At 42.2% G+C, this 21631-nt stretch overlaps 1 protein-coding gene across 4 annotated transcripts in view; it reads left to right on the forward strand.

The window, feature by feature from the left end:
* FANCA (FA complementation group A) overlaps nucleotides 1–21631 on the forward strand; it is a 42030-nt gene that overhangs the window by 10962 nt on the left and 9437 nt on the right. For 3 of the 4 annotated variants that reach the window (XR_013923657.1, XM_080364851.1, XM_080364852.1), the window contains exons 7-32: nucleotides 293–498; nucleotides 1129–1211; nucleotides 1648–1681; nucleotides 4118–4184; nucleotides 4762–4874; nucleotides 5818–5894; nucleotides 6358–6499; nucleotides 7080–7213; nucleotides 8203–8313; nucleotides 8783–8878; nucleotides 8976–9035; nucleotides 10118–10206; nucleotides 10615–10675; nucleotides 10773–10822; nucleotides 11955–12031; nucleotides 13949–14053; nucleotides 14503–14645; nucleotides 15118–15188; nucleotides 16638–16737; nucleotides 17593–17792; nucleotides 18241–18337; nucleotides 18574–18750; nucleotides 19821–19894; nucleotides 20334–20462; nucleotides 20966–21032; nucleotides 21272–21438. Coding sequence is in view for 3 of the 4 variants with exons in the window: in XM_080364851.1 (XP_080220977.1) it covers nucleotides 293–498; nucleotides 1129–1211; nucleotides 1648–1681; nucleotides 4118–4184; nucleotides 4762–4874; nucleotides 5818–5894; nucleotides 6358–6499; nucleotides 7080–7213; nucleotides 8203–8313; nucleotides 8783–8878; nucleotides 8976–9035; nucleotides 10118–10206; nucleotides 10615–10675; nucleotides 10773–10822; nucleotides 11955–12031; nucleotides 13949–14053; nucleotides 14503–14645; nucleotides 15118–15188; nucleotides 16638–16737; nucleotides 17593–17792; nucleotides 18241–18337; nucleotides 18574–18750; nucleotides 19821–19894; nucleotides 20334–20462; nucleotides 20966–21032; nucleotides 21272–21438 (2730 nt within the window). In the remaining variant the exon portion in view is untranslated. The remainder of the gene's footprint in view (nucleotides 1–292; nucleotides 499–1128; nucleotides 1212–1647; nucleotides 1682–4117; nucleotides 4185–4761; nucleotides 4875–5817; nucleotides 5895–6357; nucleotides 6500–7079; nucleotides 7214–8202; nucleotides 8314–8782; nucleotides 8879–8975; nucleotides 9036–10117; nucleotides 10207–10614; nucleotides 10676–10772; nucleotides 10823–11954; nucleotides 12032–13948; nucleotides 14054–14502; nucleotides 14646–15117; nucleotides 15189–16637; nucleotides 16738–17592; nucleotides 17793–18240; nucleotides 18338–18573; nucleotides 18751–19820; nucleotides 19895–20333; nucleotides 20463–20965; nucleotides 21033–21271; nucleotides 21439–21631) is intronic. The other variant, XM_080364853.1, reaches the window with a different exon arrangement.

The following is a 21631-nucleotide window of genomic DNA, read 5'->3' on the forward strand; positions in this document are numbered from 1 at the left end:
CTTTCTTCTAGCAAAACTTTCTAAACCAAAATACTTCAGTGTCAGAGATGAGGAAATATTTGAACACTCAGTTTCACATGTATATTTTCCTTTGGATGTGTTTGTTGTGGAATCTTTTTATAAAGCCAATAAAGCTCTTGCTGGTCCAAATCAAATAAACGAAATGCCACATCTAGGGCAGAGCTCTGCACAGAAGGCTCTTTCCTGAGTCTGAGAGAGGGTGGTGGGGAAAAAAACAAGCCTTAGAAAAAGCAGGAAGGATTGAAATGAATGTGCTTTTGTTTGTTCTCAGCAACCCAGCTGCCCCAGCTGCGGTGGAGTGGCTGTGCAGCAGCCTTTGTGGCCTCTGTAAGCAGGCGGAGGAGTCCTCAGAGGATGCAGCACTCGCTGGGCGTGTTCTCTCAGGCAAGGCTCTCAACTGGGTGCTGGTGGAGCAGGGCCTGGCGGCTGGTCTGCACAGCTTGCAGCAAGGGCTGTATGAATCAAAAGCTTGGAGGTGTAAGAACAGGGGCCTTGCTTTGCATTTTCTTACCTTGTTTCAGTGAGGGGAAATACGTTTTTATATTTTGTGAATTTAGCAAATTTTTTCCCCCTTAAAAGATAATTGGCTTGAATTTCTATATCCCTTGGAGTTACAATATGGCAAGAAAGCGTAACTGCGAGGTGTGTGGGGCCACACATTGAGAATGTGATGCTTCTGCTAAGTGTCTGAGATACTTTGGACCAGAAATGTTTAACAGTTCCATTTTCTCCCTCTCATTTTCTATTACTTACTTTGTGGTTTTGTTTAGAAAAAAAAAATCCCTACGTAATTTGATTGAAGAGCTGTAGTCAGATCTTTGGACCCGTGCAGTTGGTCAGGTACAACCCGTATGAGTTTTGCAGTGGTAATAGAGCAGAAGACCTGTGAATTCTTTAGCGTTTAAAATCCTTTAAGTTTCTGTGCTCCTTTCATCCATTGTTCTAGGTCCTTTTGCCTGGGAGTCATTTTAGTCCAAGAAAATAAATGATTCCAGCTGACTGCTGCTTTTCAGACACTAGTCTTCCTGGGAAACCGAGATGGGGAGGCAAAAGAGCAAGTATATTGAAAGGGGGATGCTGAAACACTAATTCTTTCTTGATTTACAGACTTTGTGATTGTGTTTCTTCAGAGTGGCTTTCAGCAAACTTCAACTCTGGGAAGGAAGCTGGAATTCAAGAAGGTCCCCTATGTAAGGACAAAATTAACCTATTTACAAACAGTTGTTTAAGTAGTTCCATTCTATACCTCCGTGCCTTGCTGAGTATAAATAATTTGGAGCTTAGAACAGCAAAGAAAGGGTGGTGGTCCAGGTGCTGGAGTGGGTGAGAAGGAAATGGTGAGACCAGAACAGAGACTTTTAAGCTCACCAAGGTTTTTTAAAGCTTCCTCGGTTACACCTTGATTGCTCATTTTTTTCCGATTGAATGTGAGACGTGGAATGCTGGTAACCATGGGAAATACAATAGACAGAGGGCAAGCATCTGTTCTACAGGAGAGCCTGAGGTAAAAGTTAAGCTTTAAACTAAGAGGGACAAAACTCTTTCTTTGAGCCAGTTTACTTTTTTCTGTATATAACTGCAGCGCTTTTAAATTTTAAATGGTCTTAATTTGTCAATTTTGTACAGATCTGTCATGCTGTCTTGCAAAGAATGTTGACATGTAAGTGTTTTTGTGATTTGTAGCTTTGTGCAGTCACTGCTGTTTGCTGGACTTACGTTGCTTGTTCGTTGTTAAATCTCTAAGGACACTGTTAAATCTCTAAGGAGAAATCCTTTGCCTGGGATGCTTTTCCTCTGTTGTGCATATTTGTCGCTGATTTTATGTGCCTCTGCTTTTCCCCTTCACTCTTGTAAGGTGAGTGTCTCCTAACACTGCAGGTAATTTCCTGCCTTTTATGCCAGTTCTTTTTGATGCTCCCAGCTGCAGCATCAGGTAGATATCTGAGCTGATTTTTAACAAGTTTGATTTGAAGCAGTTGTAGCACAGAGGGTAGGCTAGGATAACTTTTTCTGCTTAGTAAATTTGAATTTATGAAGTCCCATGCATGTAAGCTGTTTTGCTGGGTTGCAGTTTGGATTTGCAGACTAATGTTTTGTGAAACCTATCATTGATTATTTTATGCTGAGCAAAGACATATAATGTACACGTGTAATCTTTAAATGGCCAGTCTGCAAGAACTGTGCCACAGACAACGTGCCTGTCTTGGCCTGGGCAGTCCTGCTGCTGCTGCTGTGACCTCAAGCGTAGTAGTGTCTGATTTGCATTGCAAATCCCGATGCAGAAAGACAACACACATGAGGGTTATTTTTGTCTTGTGTCATGGATGATCTTCATGGTAGGTTGCTCTATCTGCTGTACAGCAGAGGAAAAGCTCACTTACACCTCCTTGTGTGCCCTGCGCCAATGTATTAATATAATCAGACTGGGTGGCTGCAGTTACTTGCCTGTCTCCTTAGTGACAGCACTTTACCACTTTTCTTGCTGGCGTCTTTCAGCAACATGCTCAGTGCTGCTGCAGAGGTTAGAGCTTTCCCCCTGCTGTAAGGTGACCAAAAGCCAGGACGCAACACCAGCACTGCTCCCTCCCTTGTGTATCTCTTCCCGCGGGCACTGCCAGCCTTACCCCATGCCTCACAGGGGTCGTTGTCTGTAGACCAGAGATGCTTTACAGCCTTTGGAGTGCTTCTAGAAAGGGAAAGCTGTAAGAGAAGTGCTTTATTATTTAATATGTATGAGTCCCATCTTGGGTGGCCCTTTAACAATGTTGGTAGTTGAAAAATAACCCTTATAAACACAGAACTAGGGGGATTTTGGGGGAAGGAAGCAGACTGTTGGCAGGCAGACAGGAGTCTGCTAACCCGCTCTTCGTTTGACCTTCATGTTTGTGCAGCTTGCACTGCCACTGGCTGACTTGCAGTCTGTGTGTCTGAAATTGTATTAAATGAATTTTATATAAGGTATTTTTATTAGTGCATACTTTTAGGTCACCTTTGAGGAGTTTCACTTAACTAATCAGCTGCTTTGAAGAACATTAGGATCCTTTATGTAAAATAATTCACTATTAATGAAGACCTTCAGAGGCAGAGAAGGACAGGGAAGAGTAGCATGGGAGCACTGTGCTTCACAGTAATGATCTTGCTATATTGAACTCCTGTGCCTGAAGATAAGTAGAGTTTATCTCCTTTTCTCCGTTCTCCCCTACTTAACCTTAAAGTATTCCTCAGCAGGAGAGGAGAGCATTACATGCTGACACTGTGCACTGCCTTATGAAAGGCACGTGAGGGACACCTGTTTTGCTGCCCCAGCCCAGTAAATTTCCTTTTCGGGGTGCTTCACTGAAAGATCTTAATAAACAAAACAAACTTTTAACAGTTAAAAGAGGAGGCTTTTAAAGGTAGGTTTAAAACAGAAAAAGAAACAGAAACAGAAAAAGTGCTGCTGCAGCAGGCTGTAAAGCAGAGTCTCTTAGTACGTGGCCTTTGAGTGGTATGGGCTGATCATCAAGACACCGTGCTGTGCAAGCTGCCAACCTGTTTGACCTCTTACCAGTCATTTTAGGACAGCTCTAGCTTTTGGAGGAATTTCTGCTAAGCAAATGTGAAGTCCCACTGCTGTTACAAATGCATGGCACTCCCAGCAGCATGCTCTTTGTTCGGCGAGGGCGGTTAAGACCGTTCTTTCCAGGGGTGGTTAATTCAAAGCTTGCTTGTGCAAATCCCTGCCTCCAGACAGAGTCTCTTCTTGTGCAGCTTTGCAGCATTCACACTTGCAGATGCACAATTAGGATTGGGTTTGGAAATGAAATACTAATTTATGTGCATTTTTAAATGGCTTAATTATTAGCACATTCTTGGGAATGGTTTTAAATTGGTTCAAGGTTAGTGTTAATAGTTTTCGAGTCTGTGTCACTTTTTAAAAAAATTTATAAGAATTTAGCACTGTTGAATGGCTTCTGCACATTTCCCTAATGGGGTCACCTTCTTAAAGGTGCACAAAGTGCTTGCTCCTGTTAGTTCCTGCGTGTTCTTTAGTGTCACAGTTCCTACAATTTCCATATCTCTTATTGTGGTTTTGTGTCTTTATTTTGGGTTACAGGGGTGCTTGATGCTGTTGGTAAAGAGAAGCAGGAAGACGTTTCCACATTGCAAGCAATGAGGTTCTGGTGAGAAATGCTGTTCCTCCAAAGAATGGCAGGAGGAGGTTTTTTATCCACTGTTACACTTGTTACTGAAACAGGGGGAAATGTTGTTTCCCCTTATGTTTAGTATTCTCCTTTCTAATAAAATATGTGCAAATGAAAATGCTTTAAAAAAGATAAGCATCAGGTAGGAAAGGGTGTTCTAGCAGTGTTGGAACCAATCTTGGAGCACCCTCTCGGCACATGGTGAGTTTCCCCTCTCAAGGTTTCTCACTCTGCTTCTGCGCAGAGACACCTGGAAGGTGCTGTCATCTCCTCCAATTCCTGCTTCTAAACCTGTTTAAAGTACTTTGTACATCCCAGCCTTCAGTCCTGTCCTGTGCAGGGGTATATGTTAAACTCAAGTTTGTAAATCTGATATCTACATAAACTGAGTAACCAATAGATTTAAAAAAAACACAAAACAAACCGTATGAAAAAGTATATATCTGGCAATTTGATAAGATAGATATAAAAGAAAAACTAGGCATTCATCCTAATCAGTACCTGGTTGATCATATGTCCTGTGCATTGTTCCTGAATATTTCCTTGTCATTTGTAGGCTGAATGTGTTCAGTGTGTCAGTTTATAAAAGTGCAGTTCATCCGGATTCCTTGCAGCAGTTTTTTAGACACACCCTGACCGAGGTTCTTACCTACAACCCGTTGTTGAAAGGTAGGAATAGACGGGGAGAAGTGAATGTCTCCAGGGTGCGTTATTGTGTGTCTGGAGTTTCCTCCCACCCAAACCTTGCTGAATGGAGTCCAGCCTGGAGGAATCAGAGCCAGAGAAGTGCCTGACTCTCTAGCTTTTTTCCAGGTCTATATAAACAGGGTACCAGATCATACCAAAAAAGAAATTCATCTAGACTTTAGAGGGCTGTAGTTCAGGAGAAAACTTCAGATGGAAAATCAGTGCCTTCAAACAGAGCTTCGGCCAGCAGCTTGTGAACAGATATTGGGAGTAATATCTATGAGCAGCCTTTACGGAGTAGATGTGGGAGATCTCTGACCTCTGGGAACAGTTCTGGCCAAAGGAGAAATGGGGCGGGAGAGGTGGTGCTGCAGAGCGAGCTTGGGGCTAAACTAGTGTGGCCCCTGTGTGTGGGTTTACGCACAAGATGTGGCCTTTCCCTACTGATGAGGGGTTTCTTTTGATAGATTACAGATAAAGGCAGGAAGGCTCCTAATCTGTAAAGGCAGAAGATAGAATCCTTCTAGTTGTGAAGCTTGATGTTTTTGGGAAGAAATATGTTTAGGTCCCAGAATCTCTGGTAAAGTCACTCTGAGCTATGATCTAGAGCTGCTTGCCTGTTGTGTGGGAGAGCCATGTCATTGCTGGTTTCCAGCTGAAAGAGATTATTGAAGAAAAAGACAATTCCTTGATGATTCCCTGTGCACACACTATGTTGGCCTATGAATGTGTGATTGCAGGAACAGCTTTGAGATGACGTTCTCATAGCAAAATGGCAGGGTCCTTGTTGCTGGTGTTCCGAAGACAAGTGGGTGAGAGAGGACTTCTGTGAGCAGTTTTTAATGTATCTTGGTTAACTTTATGTGTTTTGGGGGTATTTTAAAATCTATTGCTGAAGAGTAAAATTTTCTCTTTCTGGGTACAGTGTCTGATGCCATTCATATGCAGAAAGAGTGGAGCTTCACAAGGACTTGTTCACTGCTTACTACATTGTATCGCAAAGTAGGTCTTCCAGGTTTCACAAAGAGAACTTTATTACATTGGGTTTATACTCATTGAAATATCCAAATGAGATTATTTAAAAATACTGCGTTTCAGTTGCAGAATCTGAACCAGCTGCCAGAAGTTGTAGGCAGGCAGAAGCATGAAGAAAAAGTACTACGAGGATTTCTGTTGGTGCAAAGCTCTTCAATTACCGTCTTTGTTCTCATTAAGATGTGAATTTTTATTGTTAGAGAATATGACATGACTTCTGAAAGAATTGGGATATTACTGTTTATTTTAGCCAATGCTGGTTCCAAGCCAGGATGGTATCTCACCCTGGAAAGCTGATGCAAAAGATGCACACAGGATAGCTTTTTCAAAAGTTATGCAAAAGACATCTGCGTGTTAGTCTTGACAGTCTGATTCACTCTTACGGGTGGCTGTATGTCATAGCTAAAACGAATTGCTATCACTTTTCCAGCTGTTTGTGGCATTCAGTGCAAAGGAGTCGATCAGCCAGCTGCAGCAAGTCCTGGAGACTCGTGAAGTGAACTGGCAGCATGTCCTCTCCTGTGTTTCCACGTTGGTAGTCTGTCAAGCTGAGGCTGAGCAACTGTTCAAAGGTAAGGAGGTACTGGCAAGCCTGCAAGCTAGTGTGTTCTTATTGCTTTCCAGGTACTGAAGGGTACTGGTGTACTACACTGACTGGTGTAGCAGCATAGTCATTTGTGGTTGCTGTTTTGAGATCACTGCATGGAAAAGAACAGCAGAAAATCTGCTTTTCCTTTCAAACGTTCCATGTCAGTGGCAACATGAACGCCAGGCCTTGTGCCTGACACTTCTCAAACTTTGTGTGCAGCTAATAATGGTTTTGATAATTATCTTAAGTATTAATTTGAGTAGCAATTACTGAAGCTTAGTTCTTCTATCTCGCCTTTGCTAGCAGACCTTGTTTGTTAGAGTTGCTTACTGATCATCTTATTGCTGGACCCCTACAATTCCTGCAGGTTGGAATCCAAGAGTATTTGGCTGTTGAAAGTGTATGAAAAAAGTATAAGCAAGTCCCAAAGGTTCCCCAAGCTGCAATACACATCCTTCTTCATTTGGCACATGTATATCACAGATATTTGTCTTCATTTACTATATAAAGTTACAGCACAGTTGTCGAGAGCAAGATTTGAGGTTAGTGTTTTATGTTTCTAGATCTACTGAGCCATCTCCTGATAAAGGCCTTTGGGAATTATGATATGGAAAATATGATCACTGCGTTCCTGATAGCTCGTCAGGCTGCTCTAGAGGGGCCTGCTGTGTTCATGCCTTACTCTGAATGGTTTAAGGTAAGACTAAATGAGGCCCGACTGGTAATTATTAATTATGTGAGGAAACCTGCATGTAAGGAATATTCTGCTGCACAGCAAAAGCCTGGTTTCAAACAAGATTGCCAGGAATGAGAGAGAGAGAGAGAGAGGGGAAAAAAGAAAGAGTAGTAAGTGATTGTATTGGTATTAGGAGCGAGTTAGTATTTATTACTGCCTTTTTGTCTGGAAAGAATGTATTTATTTTGCTTGCTTTGATTTTCCTTTCTTTCATATTTTAAGTCCATCTTGCCTTCTCTAGTTACTTGTCAGGAATGCAGACGTGTAATTCCTGTTACAATCATAATCTTGGATGTATTTCAGTATCTTGATAACCAACACAGTTGTTATTGCATAAGTTGTGGGTTATTGCAGATGAAGCATTCCTGTTTCCTGGATGTTTGCATGCAGCTGTAATTGCTGTGTTTGACCTTAAAGATAATTGGCTGTTAGCTTCCAGTTGTAAACATTTAGGTATTTTAGGTATGCAAATCTCCACATAATTTAAAGCTGTAAATTCCTTTGTATGAGTTTGCAAATCTAAGCTCAGCCTTTGCTGATAGAGTGTTCAGGATGTATCAAAAGGTAAACTAGTTGTGTTCCATGTAGTCTCAAACTGGATTCTTTTCCATATAACGCCCAGATAAACCTGTGCAGAAACCTGCAGATTTGTGGTTCCCTCATGGCTCTCAATCCTCTGGTGCATTTTGGTGTTGCTTTGTTTAACTCCTCTAAGTGTTCTTATGATAGCACATCACAATGTTGAGCGTGACATGGCAGGCTTTCTGGAAACCGGACAATGAAACTCAAAAGAAAACTTCTGTAGAAACTTATCTGCAGAAAGATTCTCTTGACAGCAAACAGACATCTGTAATGGATGTCTGGGAGTTGTGCACTGAGGTACAGCATTGCTGGGATGGGGATTCTTTCTACGCTGAAAGGGGCTGCATTGTCATTTTCCTCTGTTTCAGGCTTCCTTTGGGAATGCTGGTGGTCACCATGGGAGCAGTAAGAAAGCTCTGGTCTTCCTCTTTGAGTTCTTGTCAGAGCTAGTGCCCTTTGAAGCAGCACCGTACTTGAAGGTAAGGAGATGCTAATAGAGATTGTTTTCTAAAAACCAATAAAGAACTGCTCCAAAGTGGATGTACTTGTGTCTTTGACTAGGTTCAGCTTATTATTATTGTTATTACAGTAATTGCATTATATGTCTTTGACTGGGTTCAGCATATTATTGATGATGTTATAGTAATTGCATTACTTCTGATACATTATTCAAAACATTTTCTTCCTGAAATAAGGAAGCAGAAAATTCTTTTGTTTACTTGACAACAAGGAGAGTTCCTTTCATGGAGTTGAATTCAAACAAGTTCACTGAAGTGTTTAGTGGTGGTTGTTGGGAAAAATTGCATGTTAGTTGCCATGAAAATGGCTTTTCTTAAAACAATAACATCTTCTGTGGGGAATGTTTGAGGTAAATGACGGTAAACATTAAGCAGAATTTTACACTAATTTCCTTTAAAAATGGAAAATCTTGTGATTTTCATATTTCAGGTCCATATAATGTACCCACCTTTTGTGCCAACAAAACATCGGTCGATTCTCTTGGAGTACATCACTCTGGCTAAAACCAGACTGGCTGACCTCAAGGTTAGTAAAAATTGTCTCTTTGAAGAGAGTTCTTTCTGGATCTGTCAAAATACTAGCTGTGTTGTGACCATGTGCATCTCTCCATAACATCACACAGGTTGCTATAGAAGATATGGGGCTGTATGAAGACTTGTCTTCTACAGATGAATCTGTGCAGGTACTGCTGGCCTGACAGTCTTCTCCTCAGTCATGCCCCTTTTGCCCTGGAAAAGAGCTTAGGCTATCAACCTCTTTGCCATTCCTACCAAGCTCGAGCACGCTGCTGAATCTTTTCCCGCTTTAAGATGGAGGGGTTAGCGGCTGTAAATACGCAGGCTCTCCCCAGATTTCATGAAAACTACTTACCTGGGGGACAAGTAGACTGTGATGAGGCTGCAGAGGAACTTGGTAATTAGCCAGCTAGCTACTGGCCAAGCAACACCTACATTAGCCCTCCAGTCAGCACCCGCTGTTGGAAGTAGGGAATTGCTGGCTACCTCTTTCCCATCCTGTACTGAGGGTTATAGTAAACAAATGGAAAATTCTGTGGGAGGGGGTTTAAGAGACAAAGGGAGATCTGATGTTGTTGTGTGGTGGGGGGATGGAGAGCACAGGCTTGCAGGAACTGGGGCTGCGTTAGCTCTGCCAGTTGACCAGAGCATATACTGCAATGAAATCTAGTCTTGTGATGAACTGAAAGTCGTAAGTGGAAAATTTAATTTAATTTCTTCCAACTCTGATCTGTTTGTCAGTTGAGAAACTGGCACAGGTGGTTGCAATCTTAAGATGTCTTATGGCTCAAACAAGAGTAACTCAGGGCGGCAGTCCTGCCTGCAGTGTAGTAGCACAGACTGGAAGCAAAGATTATGGGTCTTGATTCCAAGTGTACAAACTAAAATGGAATAACAATAAACCATATTCAGAACAGAAAAGATACTGTCCCCATGGGGGCCAACTGAAAAACAATGTGATGTTAACCAGGAGTAGCTGCTGCAGTTGCTGTAAGAGGTGCGTACAGAACTACATGGACCCTTGAGCTGTCCCAGAACAGCTGTTATAAATTACAGCCTTATTGAGGCAGGCTGATGGTTCAGGCCCTGTGTCTCTATCCTGCAGTTTTACTCTGCACATCAGGTAGTTCTTGTTATTCAATTGCCTTCGTTCAGTCACTTCCCTTCACAGCACAGACAAGCAGGGAAGATCGTCGTCATCCTTGATTTCTCACAATGTGTTTCTCTTGTTGTTACTTGCATGAGCCAGCCCCAGGGCCAGGCACTTCGTGATGTTGAAAAGGCCCTTCAGATATTTGAAAACTCAAGGAAGATACCAACATCTGTGATAGAAGCCAGGTACCATGTGCTTTTCAACTCTTCTTGGTTTTAGCTACAATAATAATAATGAAAGCCAAGTCCAAATGAAAATAACAAGAAAAACTGAGGATGTGAGTGCAATGAAGGTTTGGGGAAATTCCTTCTGTGTTATCCACTTCCTCCATAGTCATCTAAATAGAGGCTAGTTGTGCAGAGAGCAAAAAGGCATATGCACACCTGCATGAGAAGTCCACGGTTGTTATAATAAAGAAAAAGCAAAATTAAAGAAACTAATAACTCTTGGCTAATCTGAACTTGATTTGTCTGTGGTTGTTCATGTCACCATGAATATTTCTTATCTGCAGGAGCCTAATTCTTGAAGTAATGAGATGGCACTTCGCAGCTTTGGCATTGTTAATATTTTGCTGTATTTATTTTCTGTCTCAGTATTTTCAGGCGACCATATTATACTTCCTGGTTTCTTCCTGCTTTGCTCAGGCCACGTGTGGTTAGTATTTGGTTTTGGCTTTTTTTTGATCCTCCCATTTAGATGTGTGTTTGTAAATGGGTAATTTCTGCCTAACCTGCTTGTTTTTCTATTGCAGCTCCCTAAAACCCCAGACGCACGCATGGCTTTTATAGATTCTTTAAAGAGGTATTGAGACTTCCCAGTGTTATTTTCTGTGCTTCTGGACTTTCCCTTCAGAACATTTGACTTTACGTCAGTTTATCAGAGACTTTGACACTGTTTACAAAATGCTGAGTGTTGGCTAACCCTCTTGGCAGGGCTTCGTGCCCAGGCTTGTGGCTTGCAGGTTGTGGATGGGGTAGCTTATCTGTATAGGCGAATATCTTCAGTTCTGTAATTAGCCCTATAGCCACTGTGAAACCATTATCTAGGAGTCGTCACATGCAGCCCTCTGACTGCAGGCCAGATATATTTTTATGCAAACTCTGGAGAATACTGCTGTGTATAAAACTTCACCAGGAAGATGAGCCCCCCTGTGAAAGGCTCACCTCTCTTTGAGAGAGCATATGGGAAAAGTGAAAGAAAAAACTTATATGTCTGTTGATGCTTCTTTATGAGCTGCTCTTAAGGACACCAGGGTAATGCCCCAGGAGAATGCAGCCCCCCTCAGAACTCAAGCTTGCCCTCTATGCATGTTTAAAAGTGCTTTTCTGCATTGCAGAAACAGCTTTATTTTAAGTTCAGTAATCCCTGTGTAACCTATCATAAAAAAAAAAGTTTGCAACAGTGTCTACAAATGAGGCATTTAGTCCTGCCTTGTCATTCCAGTCAAACTCTAAAATTAAAGACTGGATCATTTTTTTAAAATTCTAAGAGAAGCAGATGAGTTCTAGGAGCCTCATGTAATATGGTTTTAATACTGAGGGCCTGCCCAGCAGGTGTCGGAGGTCAAACTTTGCTCTCCATCACATTAGTGTTTTAGATGTGTGAATACTGCATGTCACATAACTTACACTCTTACGTGATCTTAGATGCGTACTATATATGAACTAGGTATTAATGCATGCATTAATAATATATATAATATTGTTTTTGTGTAGTGTGTGTTACACATGTATAATACTTGCTGCAAAAGCCTTGGATATAAATTTCTGGCCCTTGTGTCAGATGATGATTTAAAAATGTTTCAGATGCTCTGTATGGAGATGGAGCTTCTAATTACATTTCACGGCATAGCTGTTGTTTATGCTTATATTTAATAAAGCTGAAGTTTGAATGTGGTTATGTGGTATAATAAATGTCTTATTTATTATTATAGAGCTGATAAAATACCCTTGAACTTGTACTCCACGTACATGCAAGCCTGTCGTGCTATGAAGGAAAAAATGTTACAAGGTAAAAAATACATTTACTTATGGATCAGTTTGAAGAAAAGATAATTTTTCCATTGATGCCCTCCTGAATTGAAAATGTTCAAAAAAATTATGGCTGACTAGGTCTTTAATCTATACGTAAATATGTGTACATTCTTTATGTCTTACTGAGATGTTAAATAGTTACATGTAATGACTTTCTCTGCCTACCCTGCTTGGGTGGGATTTTTGCAGTCCATGCGGAGCTGTGTGCTGTGCTGAGGCTGCAGATGATGTCTGAGCTAGCTGATTTAAATCTAGCTCAGATACATCTCCATGAATCAGCGTTTGCAGCTTGAATGCTCCTCAGCTCTGGCTAGCCCGGGGTGTGAACCTGCAGTGTCGATTCCCTTGCGCAATGGCACTTGTGCTGTCTGAATTCACCATCACCCTCTTTTAAGAATGGATTGCTCTGTGTGACTGATCTGGGGAAACAGGAGGGGCGAGGACTGGAGCCAGCGGTGAAGGGATTGCATAGTTTACATGTGTTTGGGTGGGAGTGCCCCACTAATTTCAGGTCTCATCACTGTAGCCACATTGCTGGTGCAGTGTGTGTTGGTGTAATAGATATTTAATGAGCTCTTCTGCCTCTTTCAGCAAGTGGGTGTTTCAAACCCATCTTAAAATGGGTGATGTCCTCACCACAGGTTTGTATGAAATGAGAAGGTCAGACTAGTGAGCAGAGATCGTCGCCAGAGTGCGGTGGAGATAAGTGTGCTCTGTGTACAGTGGCGAATCTGTAATTGACTCCTACTTGGGGCACTTTAGGCGTTTGAAGCATTCTGGAGATGCTGTAGCTCGAGAGGTGTGACAAAGCAGTCCTGGGGAGCCGCAGATGTGCAGCAGTCTGGCTGCGGAGGTTGTCCTGGCAACCGGCAGGGATGAAGGATCCCTGCCTGCTGGGATCGGGATCGGCAGGATCCCAGGGGGTAGCCAGGGCTCTCTGCAGGAGTCCTTGAATTGCCAGTGACCTCTAGTGGTACAGTCTGAGCCGTGTCCCCTGTGTCCTGATCCTGTCCCCTGCATCCGCATCAGCTTCATCTGTGTCCTCTCGTGTCCCCTGTGCCCTGATTCTGTCCCCTGCATCCTGATCCATCCCTGGGGCTTTTGCACAGAGACTGGATTTAGGGCAGGATTGAATATTGGCCGGCTTTAAGCGTGCCCTGGTTGGTAGTGCTCACTCTTGCACATAAAGGTGACTCAGCAGTCTCCTAACACCTTGTTGCTTTACAGTGTGTTTATACCAAGTATTAATTTTAACCTTTGTTATTTACTTCTCTTGTTCATGGTTGAGTTATTTCTGAGCTGTGTACAAGACGCTGTTGCTGCCCAACAAACTGTATGGGTGGGGTTTTTGGGCTGCACTGTGGCAGCTTGTTGCTGGTGGCATTCTCTTTCTAGTGGTAGAAAGAATTTCTTTTTATTTCTTTTAAACAAAAACCTGAATAGAGTAACATGTAACATCTGGAGACGTTGCATGGTGTTGGCGTGAGGAGAAGCTAATGATGTAGTATTCATGCTGTAATGTCTGTCTCTGTATTTTGAGACTGGTTCCAGTCTTTTGAGGACAACAAATGTTTCTTTGAGGGGCAGAGAACTAAAGCAAGTAGAAAGAAAACTCTGAAAGGAGAACTCTTTTGCCTCTTGTCTTTGGAAACTGAATTCATTTCTGCAACTATGTGTAAACTCATAAATGATTAACCAAATAGCACATTTTTGAATGTAAAAACAAAGCTGTATATGTGACAGATTGACAGTTTGGGGTTCTGTTATAGCTTATAGAAAAGGAAATACTGCTTTTACAGAAAATGTATGGAGAGACTGCTGAATGCATGTTATGAACTGACATAATGTACAAAGGTGGAGATAATGTGTTGCATTTCCCTCTCTTCTTGTCTAGATGAATCACAAGCAGAGAGCAGCCATTCCAAAGAGCCAATTGAGCAGCTGAAGGCTGAACTGGCTGAACTAAGGATGCTGACTGTGGACCAAGCTAAATATGCAGGTATGCAGGAAGGCAAGTTATAGCTACCCATAATTGACTGTTACAAAAGCTGGGTTAATAAAATGTGGCTAATGCTAGCCAAAGCAACAGCAGTAGTTACTTGCCACGGGTACCTGAAGATCGTCATCTTTCAGATCTGTATAATCCTTTCAGCTATGAATATATATGTATATTTTAATGTCTGATGTATTTCCGGTGCTTCTGTTCAGAGCTTTAGGTCTGCATCTTTGCAATGATCACTTGGTACCACACTGATCTTTGCCAAGATGGGCAGCCCCATTCCTAGGGCTTGCCTGGTGACTTGGGGCCCCCTTTTGAAGGCTGTTTCTGGTGTGGGCCCTGATCAATTAGAATACTTATTTCACTTGCTCTTCTTCCTACTGTCTGGAGTTGTAAATATTTCATGTCTTCTATCCTGGTTCTCCTCTTCTCCTGTTACCTTCCCACAGATGTACCAGCACAGATTGCAGTGATTTCCGACAGACTGGCAACTGTCTTGGGCCACAGCAGTGATCAGAACGAAGCTGCTGCTTTGAATTCTCCAATCCAAGTTGACATTTCTGCCCCAAGGTTGGAACCCTGCCATAAGGGTGTGAGTACCACTGGGCCTGGGGTGAGAAATGAGTGGGGTTCTGTAGGTTAAAAGTGCAGCTGGATAGTCCATGTGAAAGGCTGATTTGTCTGTGAAAACAGGAAATACACTTCTTTTGTCTACCTTGTTTTGCCCTGCAGAGATTACTGTATGTTTTAACCTCCTGGAAGCTGTTGGATGTCTAATGGTGAGATCTAGAGACATATTCTATCAGAGCAGACCTGTGATGAGCTAAACTTTCTTCACCAGGCTTGTCTAGAAGTTTGTTGTGTGCTGGGATCATTCCTGGGCTGTTAGGGACTTAATTTTTCATCTCTTCTTAGTGCTAGTGGATCTGTACAACTTGTAGCAAATGTAATTATCTGATCTGTCTCCCTATTTTACTGTCAGGAAACAATATATACGAAGCAGACAACTAGATCTAGATATCCATCCCAACAAGTAGGAATTAGCAGTGTGTCTCTAATTCCAGGTTGTCGATCTTCTGCTGACATCATTCTGCCAAAACCTAATAGCTGCTTCCTATTTTAACCCTCCTGACAGGTAAGATGCAAGTAAAATAGGGAAATAAAAACTGGTTAATACACTAGAGCTCTAACACTTGGCCAGGGGTGAGGAAGGACTTCTGGTTGTTCATACCCACTATGCCAGGCTGGTGTTTGCAGGCTGCTTTATTCTGAGTTTTTGTAGTCTAAGAACTAATGCACTTTAATGCATATGCATAAATAAAATACGTTTCTTCTCTGTTTTTAACTGATCCCTTCAGAAAAAGTGGCATTTGGCTCTGCTTTGTGCTCTGTGACAACATATAAAAACTTCCTACAAATACTAAGTGATCAGGTTGGTGATTTCAGCTCAGTGGTGGGGATGGGGAATGAAGCAAGTTCTTTTTGTCCAAGAATTACCTGCTGGCTGATGCTAGAGATCAGGGGAAGAGAACATGCTTTTCTTTGACAGCTCATACTGATGTGTCTTTGGGGTGTCTTCTGGTGTGTTCGGTGCTTTTGGCACGTTCAACCTTCATCCCTAATGCCATACCTAATATGAAATGAGTGAGGCATGAAGTCTAATGCTGCAGGCACAAGAAGAGCAGCACGATACACCTTCTCTCTACCTCCTGTCCCCTTGGAAGTGACTCGGTTTGATTCTGGCCTGTTTTTTTTTTGATTCTGGCTACCTGAGGGTGTGGTAGCACTCCTCTGCCACTGGAAGGACTGTTAATAGCAATCTCCTTCACAGTGTGACAGAAGTCTGTAAACATTATGGTCAACATTTCAGTGTAAAATTGCTTTGTTGGAAAACAACAATGTACTGACAAGCTGCCTGCAATCCCAGCCGCCAACAGTACTGCACTAGGTGGCTGCCTCTCTGGAGTGCAGTGCACTTTGGCAGCTGGTGCATCTTTTCCCCTCTGTTTAACACTATTTTGCCCTGGAGCAGATGAAGCTGTATTGAAAACCTGGGCTGAAAAGTAGCTGGGATAAACAAGTGTCCCAGGAAATTGTTTCTAAATCCAACTCCCCATTCAGTCACCCCTGAGGATGTTTTTTTTCTGTCAGCTGAGTGGGAAAGTCCCTCCTTCCCTCTGTTTTGCAACAGGATCTTATTGTATTAATTCCTTTTTGCTCTTGCTTTGTTTTTTTGATCCCATTTATTGCTCTGCTTCTGTTTACCTTGTGCTTTCTCTCCGAAAAAAGCTAACTGTGCCACAGGCAGCTTCCTCCTCCTTGTTATCATCTCAGAACACCTCTTTGACTACATGTTATCAAGTATTGGAGGCAGGGCACTGGTGGTGTTCGTGTCTTTGTGTAGGGTTACTCTGTTCGGATATCCCAAAGGTGACACTTCCTTCGAGCGTATACATGGAATGATAATTATCCTGTATTTACAAACAAGTATGGCTCAGGTTCATGGTGTTTAAGTATTTTTAAATACCTCTTCCTGTATTGAGGATAAAAGGTAAAATGAGCATGTGTTTTTTACCTTCTGCAGGCAGGGCCCATGTCTCTCCTTGTTTGTGAAGATGGTGTGTGGACACAGGAATCTCTTACCTGCTCTTTTGGGCAGGCTCTGCCAGCTTATTTATCATCAGGTTAGTTTTCCAACCAACAATCATATGGTTATAGTGTACTAAAGGCTATCCTACCTCCATTTCCTGGGCTGTGGGGCATGTACCTCTCTGGACTGCACCATGGAGGGACTTGACTATCTTTCAAGCTTAAAAAAAAAAACAACAACCAAAACACTAAAAAAACCCCACAAAAACCAAAACTCTTTTCAGCCAAGTTATACTGACTTGCTCTCACAAATGTTAGCTGAATGTTTTCCTACAGAAATACTACTGTAGAAGGTTAATGCATTCAGAGATCTATTTTAACAGAAGCTAAAATAAGCAAGTTTATGAACAAGCCAAAAGAAAAATAGTAGAATGTTTGATTCCTAAACTTCCACCACTAATTCACCAATAATTCAATTGTACACCCCTTTTAAAAAAAATAAAAGTAAGACCCCCAAATCTGGGGTGCAATAATGCATAGTTTTCTTTTACAGCACTGTTGTTTTTATTTCCTTTACCCTGTGATATTGCAGAGGTGAAATTAAAAGGCTGATAGGCTGGATTAGCTGTCACAGAAACCAAAAAACCTTGAGTCTGAAATTCTGCTGGGCTGAACTTACAGCCAGTTGCTTCCAGCTACTGTGTTACAGAAACATACTGATTTTTCTGCGGGTTGACCAAAGATAGCTGCACAGTTTCAAGGAAGGGAGAACGTTTTTGGTGTAACTGGTATCTCTCATCTGGTAAATTGACGTTGCTACACATTAGCAATGGGCAGAAGCAATGTTTTGCTACTTGACTGATTATGAGGGTTTTGTTCTGAAAAAGGTTGTTTTGTTACAAATAAGACATCTGTCTCTCTTCAGTTCTCTACTTATCTTTGGCTTGCAGGGTCCTTCCCTGAATGATGCTCATATTTTAGGACTAGCAGCTTTTGTGATCCATTTAAGTGAATCCAGAGCCTTAATTCCTGAAGTGGAAGCCAATTTTGGAATTTCTCAGCCTGTTCCTGAAAAGGTCCTTTCCCTTTCTGAGTACTGGAACTGCTTGCTAGCATGCAGGACAAAAGAGTCGTTGGTCTTCTGCATGAGGTGAGATCATGCATCCACCACATCCTTGCTTCCCCAGGTGATGGGTTTAGCTTTGCTGGAGGGATGCTGGCAACACTCCTGTGCTCCTGCGGAGGATTTCCAGAGCATGTGTAGATGTTTGTGCTGCACAGAGGTGCTATGTAGAGAAACAGGCTGGTGGTGGTCCTGCATGAAATAGCATCCTGATGATCCTACTGCTTGCTGGAAGAAGGACTGACTGGATGCTGTCAAAGTTTTTTTTAGTCTCTGCTTCTGAAATTTGTGCCATTAATGTACCTGGGGTTGGGAGCATATAAATATAAGTGGTCCCAAAACCAAATAGGTTTGGAACATGTTGGTTAAAAGCATTTTTAACACTCAGTCTTTGTTTTGACTCTAGACTTTTATGACTGGGAACAGATATGATTGAACCAACCAGATAATGGAGTTCTTTCTTTTTCTCTATCAGGTTTTGCACTGCAGCAGCGTCTTATCTCATGTGCAAGTTTTCATCCTATTCTCATGGAGATTTGTGTGCCTTGCTTCCTCCTAGCCTTGTTAAGAAGGTAAAAGGAAAAAAGTTTTGCTATTACTTATGAGAAAGATTGGTTTCAGTTCAATTGCTTGCTGCAGACCCCTGTGTAACTAAACTTGTACGAAGAAAACTGTATAAAAATGCATCTTTGTACCCTCCTGTTTTACCACTCTGTGTGTTTGCTTGTTTGGCAGTTTCACACAACCAGAGGTTGCACTAGGCCTTTTTTTGTGATGGAAATGTGCAGGGGGTTTATGTCTTTTTCAGCTGCAGTACATCATGCCACGGCTGAGCTTAGAAGCTCGGGGGATCCTGTGCGAGGAGGCTAAACCTGACCTAATCTGGAGTTCCTTGTCATGCCCCTCTCTGAACTACAAAAGAGCCAGCCTTTGTTTATGGAAGCAAGCACGCTTTCAAGAGCTCTTGAAGGAAAAAACATTCCAGGTATAAATCTTTTCCATTACTTAAGTTCACGCTGTAATTTTTGGGTGTTTTTTTCAGATCTGCAGTTTCCTTATAGGTGATAAAAAGCTCCCTGTAAAAACTTACTGCCTGAAAAGCTGGTCTGACAGCTGAAGGTGTCGTGTGTGCTAGGTTATGGGCTCAATGTTGTTTGTAGATTTTGATGGTGATGAGAAGGTAGAAATAGATAACTAGAGGTAAAGCTTTTGTGTCCTGCTCATTGCAAAAGCAGAAAGCTTGGCAAGGTATACTGCATCAGTAAGAAATGGATCAGAAGCTGAAGAGAAAAGGCCTGTCCATAACCTTTGCTTCCTACTGTGTACTGTCTATGAAGTGGCGGTGAATCAAAGGACTGAAAGTACATGCTTTTTGGTTTTTTTGTGCTTTGGTCTAAATGTCAGTGTTCTCCTGAACCACCTGTGTATCTTGGATTGTGTGGCTCTGCCTTGCCGTGAAGCAGGTTAACATCTTGGCTATTCTCTTTATGCCATCCTTGCTATGTGTCTGATTTGACAGGATTTCTTTTTTTAACCTAGCTTACATAAAACCAGTTTGTCTTTGTGCAGAGGAGTTTGTCATGTTACTAGAATGACTCCTTATGCTTGGCTAGCTTGATGTACAAGGGTAAAATACCTTTGCATTATAACCTTTCTTTGATGCTTATACCAGTCTGTCTGACTATGGTGCTTTGTTCATTTTAGCATTAATTTCTAATAACATACATTAATTCTGGTATCTAGACTTCAAGAAGATGAGCATGTTTGAAAATGTCGAAGGGGTGGGTATGTGTGGGTCTGTGCGAGAGATGCTTTATATTCTTGCTTTGAGTCAGTTTTTGAATGCCAGCGGGGTTTAGTTTCGTTTTCTTGCAAGGGAAACAGTACATGAACTTCTTTGGGTTGATGTCTCCTGTTTCATATCTCTTAATCTGCATGAGATTGTGTCTGGGTATGGGTGAAGGTGGGTTTTATGTTGGGAAGAAGGTGGCTGTTTTGCACAAGTTACTTGTCTTGCTGGTCTGACCTCTTCCTCCAAATCATTGCTTTTCCCAGTTGTCTTTCAGAAAGTGGCTGTTGTTGGAGCTGGAAGTGTGCCCTGAGAAAGATATTCTATCTGCTTCAGAAAGGTAAGTGCAGAGGAGCTCTGTTGAAAAAGGAGTAGTTCACGTCGTTTCCACCCAAATTAGGAAAAAGCATTGAAGATCAGGAAGTAAATAAAAAAGCTGCTGTGGGACACAAATGCCTGTCAGCTACTACGGTTTGTCCATAGTTCAAGCAACGCTAGAATGAGGCATGTGTTTTAACTTGAGGAAGTTCACTGAGATAACCTCTGGCTTGCATGTGCAGTCCTTCCGAATAACTTTTCAGAAAACCTTGCTGTTTCTGGAAGCAAGAGATGACTGACACCAGGACATGTGGTGTCTGGTGGATGATTTTTTTATACCTGTACTTAAGTGGGTGCTTTTATCTGTCATTCCACTGGGTGGGTGAACTTCCTTTTACATCAAGGGAAGGGCACCATTAAAATGTTGTGATAGATTTCCTGACTTCTCTTCAATACTGCAGACAGGATTTCCATTATTGGGCCATCTATCAATGGTATCTTCCTGCACCTTCCACTTCTGGTGGCTGTGACGGAGACCTGGAGAAGGCATGTGGCATTATTATCAATACCATTCTGGATTCCTCACAAAGGTATTCTGTGTCATGGCTTGAATTTCTGCAGAAGCAATGGTTCTGCTAATGACCTTGCAAGCTAGGAGCTGTGAGCTTGTGCCTGACATGGGGCTGTGGAGGTGATTCCCTTCTCACAGGTCTGGCTGGAAGTGAAAGCTGGGAGGTGGCTCTGCATGAGTCACCAGTCTTTGCATAAGAATCTTCCTTTAGGTGACAGAGGTCTGAGGTTGCAGTCACAGATACCTGGTCTGGTTTTTTGGTTGTTGTTTTTTTTTTTTTTTTAAAGTTGAATTTGTATTCAGATTTGTTCAGCCAGACAGGCATCAGTGCCCCTGAGAAGGTGGCTGAAGCTGTAAAATAAGGAGGGAGGGTTAGAGGAGAGTTGCTGTCTTGCCTACAGCTTATTTAAGGAACACTAATGTTAGAGCTTTATGTTCATCTAAAGCCATTTGACTTTACTTGAATTGTGTTATCTTCCTGAGCTAACAGAGTTAGTTACCTGGTGTGTCTCTTAATTTCAGGTTGGACCTGGGTAGCTGTGGCCAATCTAAGATGATAGTCAATCCTGATATTCTCTGCAAGCTGCAGGTGACTTCAGATTTTGATGTGTATCTGTATGTTCAATCCTTGAATTTGCTCAGTCAAAGTATTTCCTGATACATTGGTGTATGTAAGGCTGATGTTCAGTTCTCGCATGTGAGCAGTAGCATGGAAATTGAGAGTTTTCTTCTTGATCTCTCTGTGTTACTTCAGAGAAACATAGAGGATTTGAATGCAAACTAGTGTGTAGCCCTGACAAACTGTTTTCCCACCATCTCCCTCTTTAGGAGATGGTGCTGGAGCTGGGGTGTAGGCGCAAGTTACTTTCTGGATGCTTGGATGCCCGGAGACACTTCCTGTTTGAGATTCTCCAGGAAAGACTGAAAGACAGAGAACATGGCTCTGCTTTGGGTGAGCAGCTATGGAGGCAGCAGGAGCTGCTGCTGCATAGAAGGTAAATGCAGCTCTAACGGCTGAGAATGCCTCAAACAAAACTGCTGTTTGAAGGAATTATGGTGTGTCCCTGCGCAGCTGGGTAGCCTCCCCTCTTATTCCACAGCAAGTGAAAATGACACTTTATGTCACAGTACCGGTTGTGCAAGAGATGCTTACTCCCTGGTACCAACATGCATTAACTGCATTTCAGT

This window comes from Falco punctatus, assembly GCF_963210335.1.
Source record: "Falco punctatus genome assembly, chromosome: 14".
NCBI lineage: Eukaryota > Metazoa > Chordata > Aves > Falconiformes > Falconidae > Falco > Falco punctatus.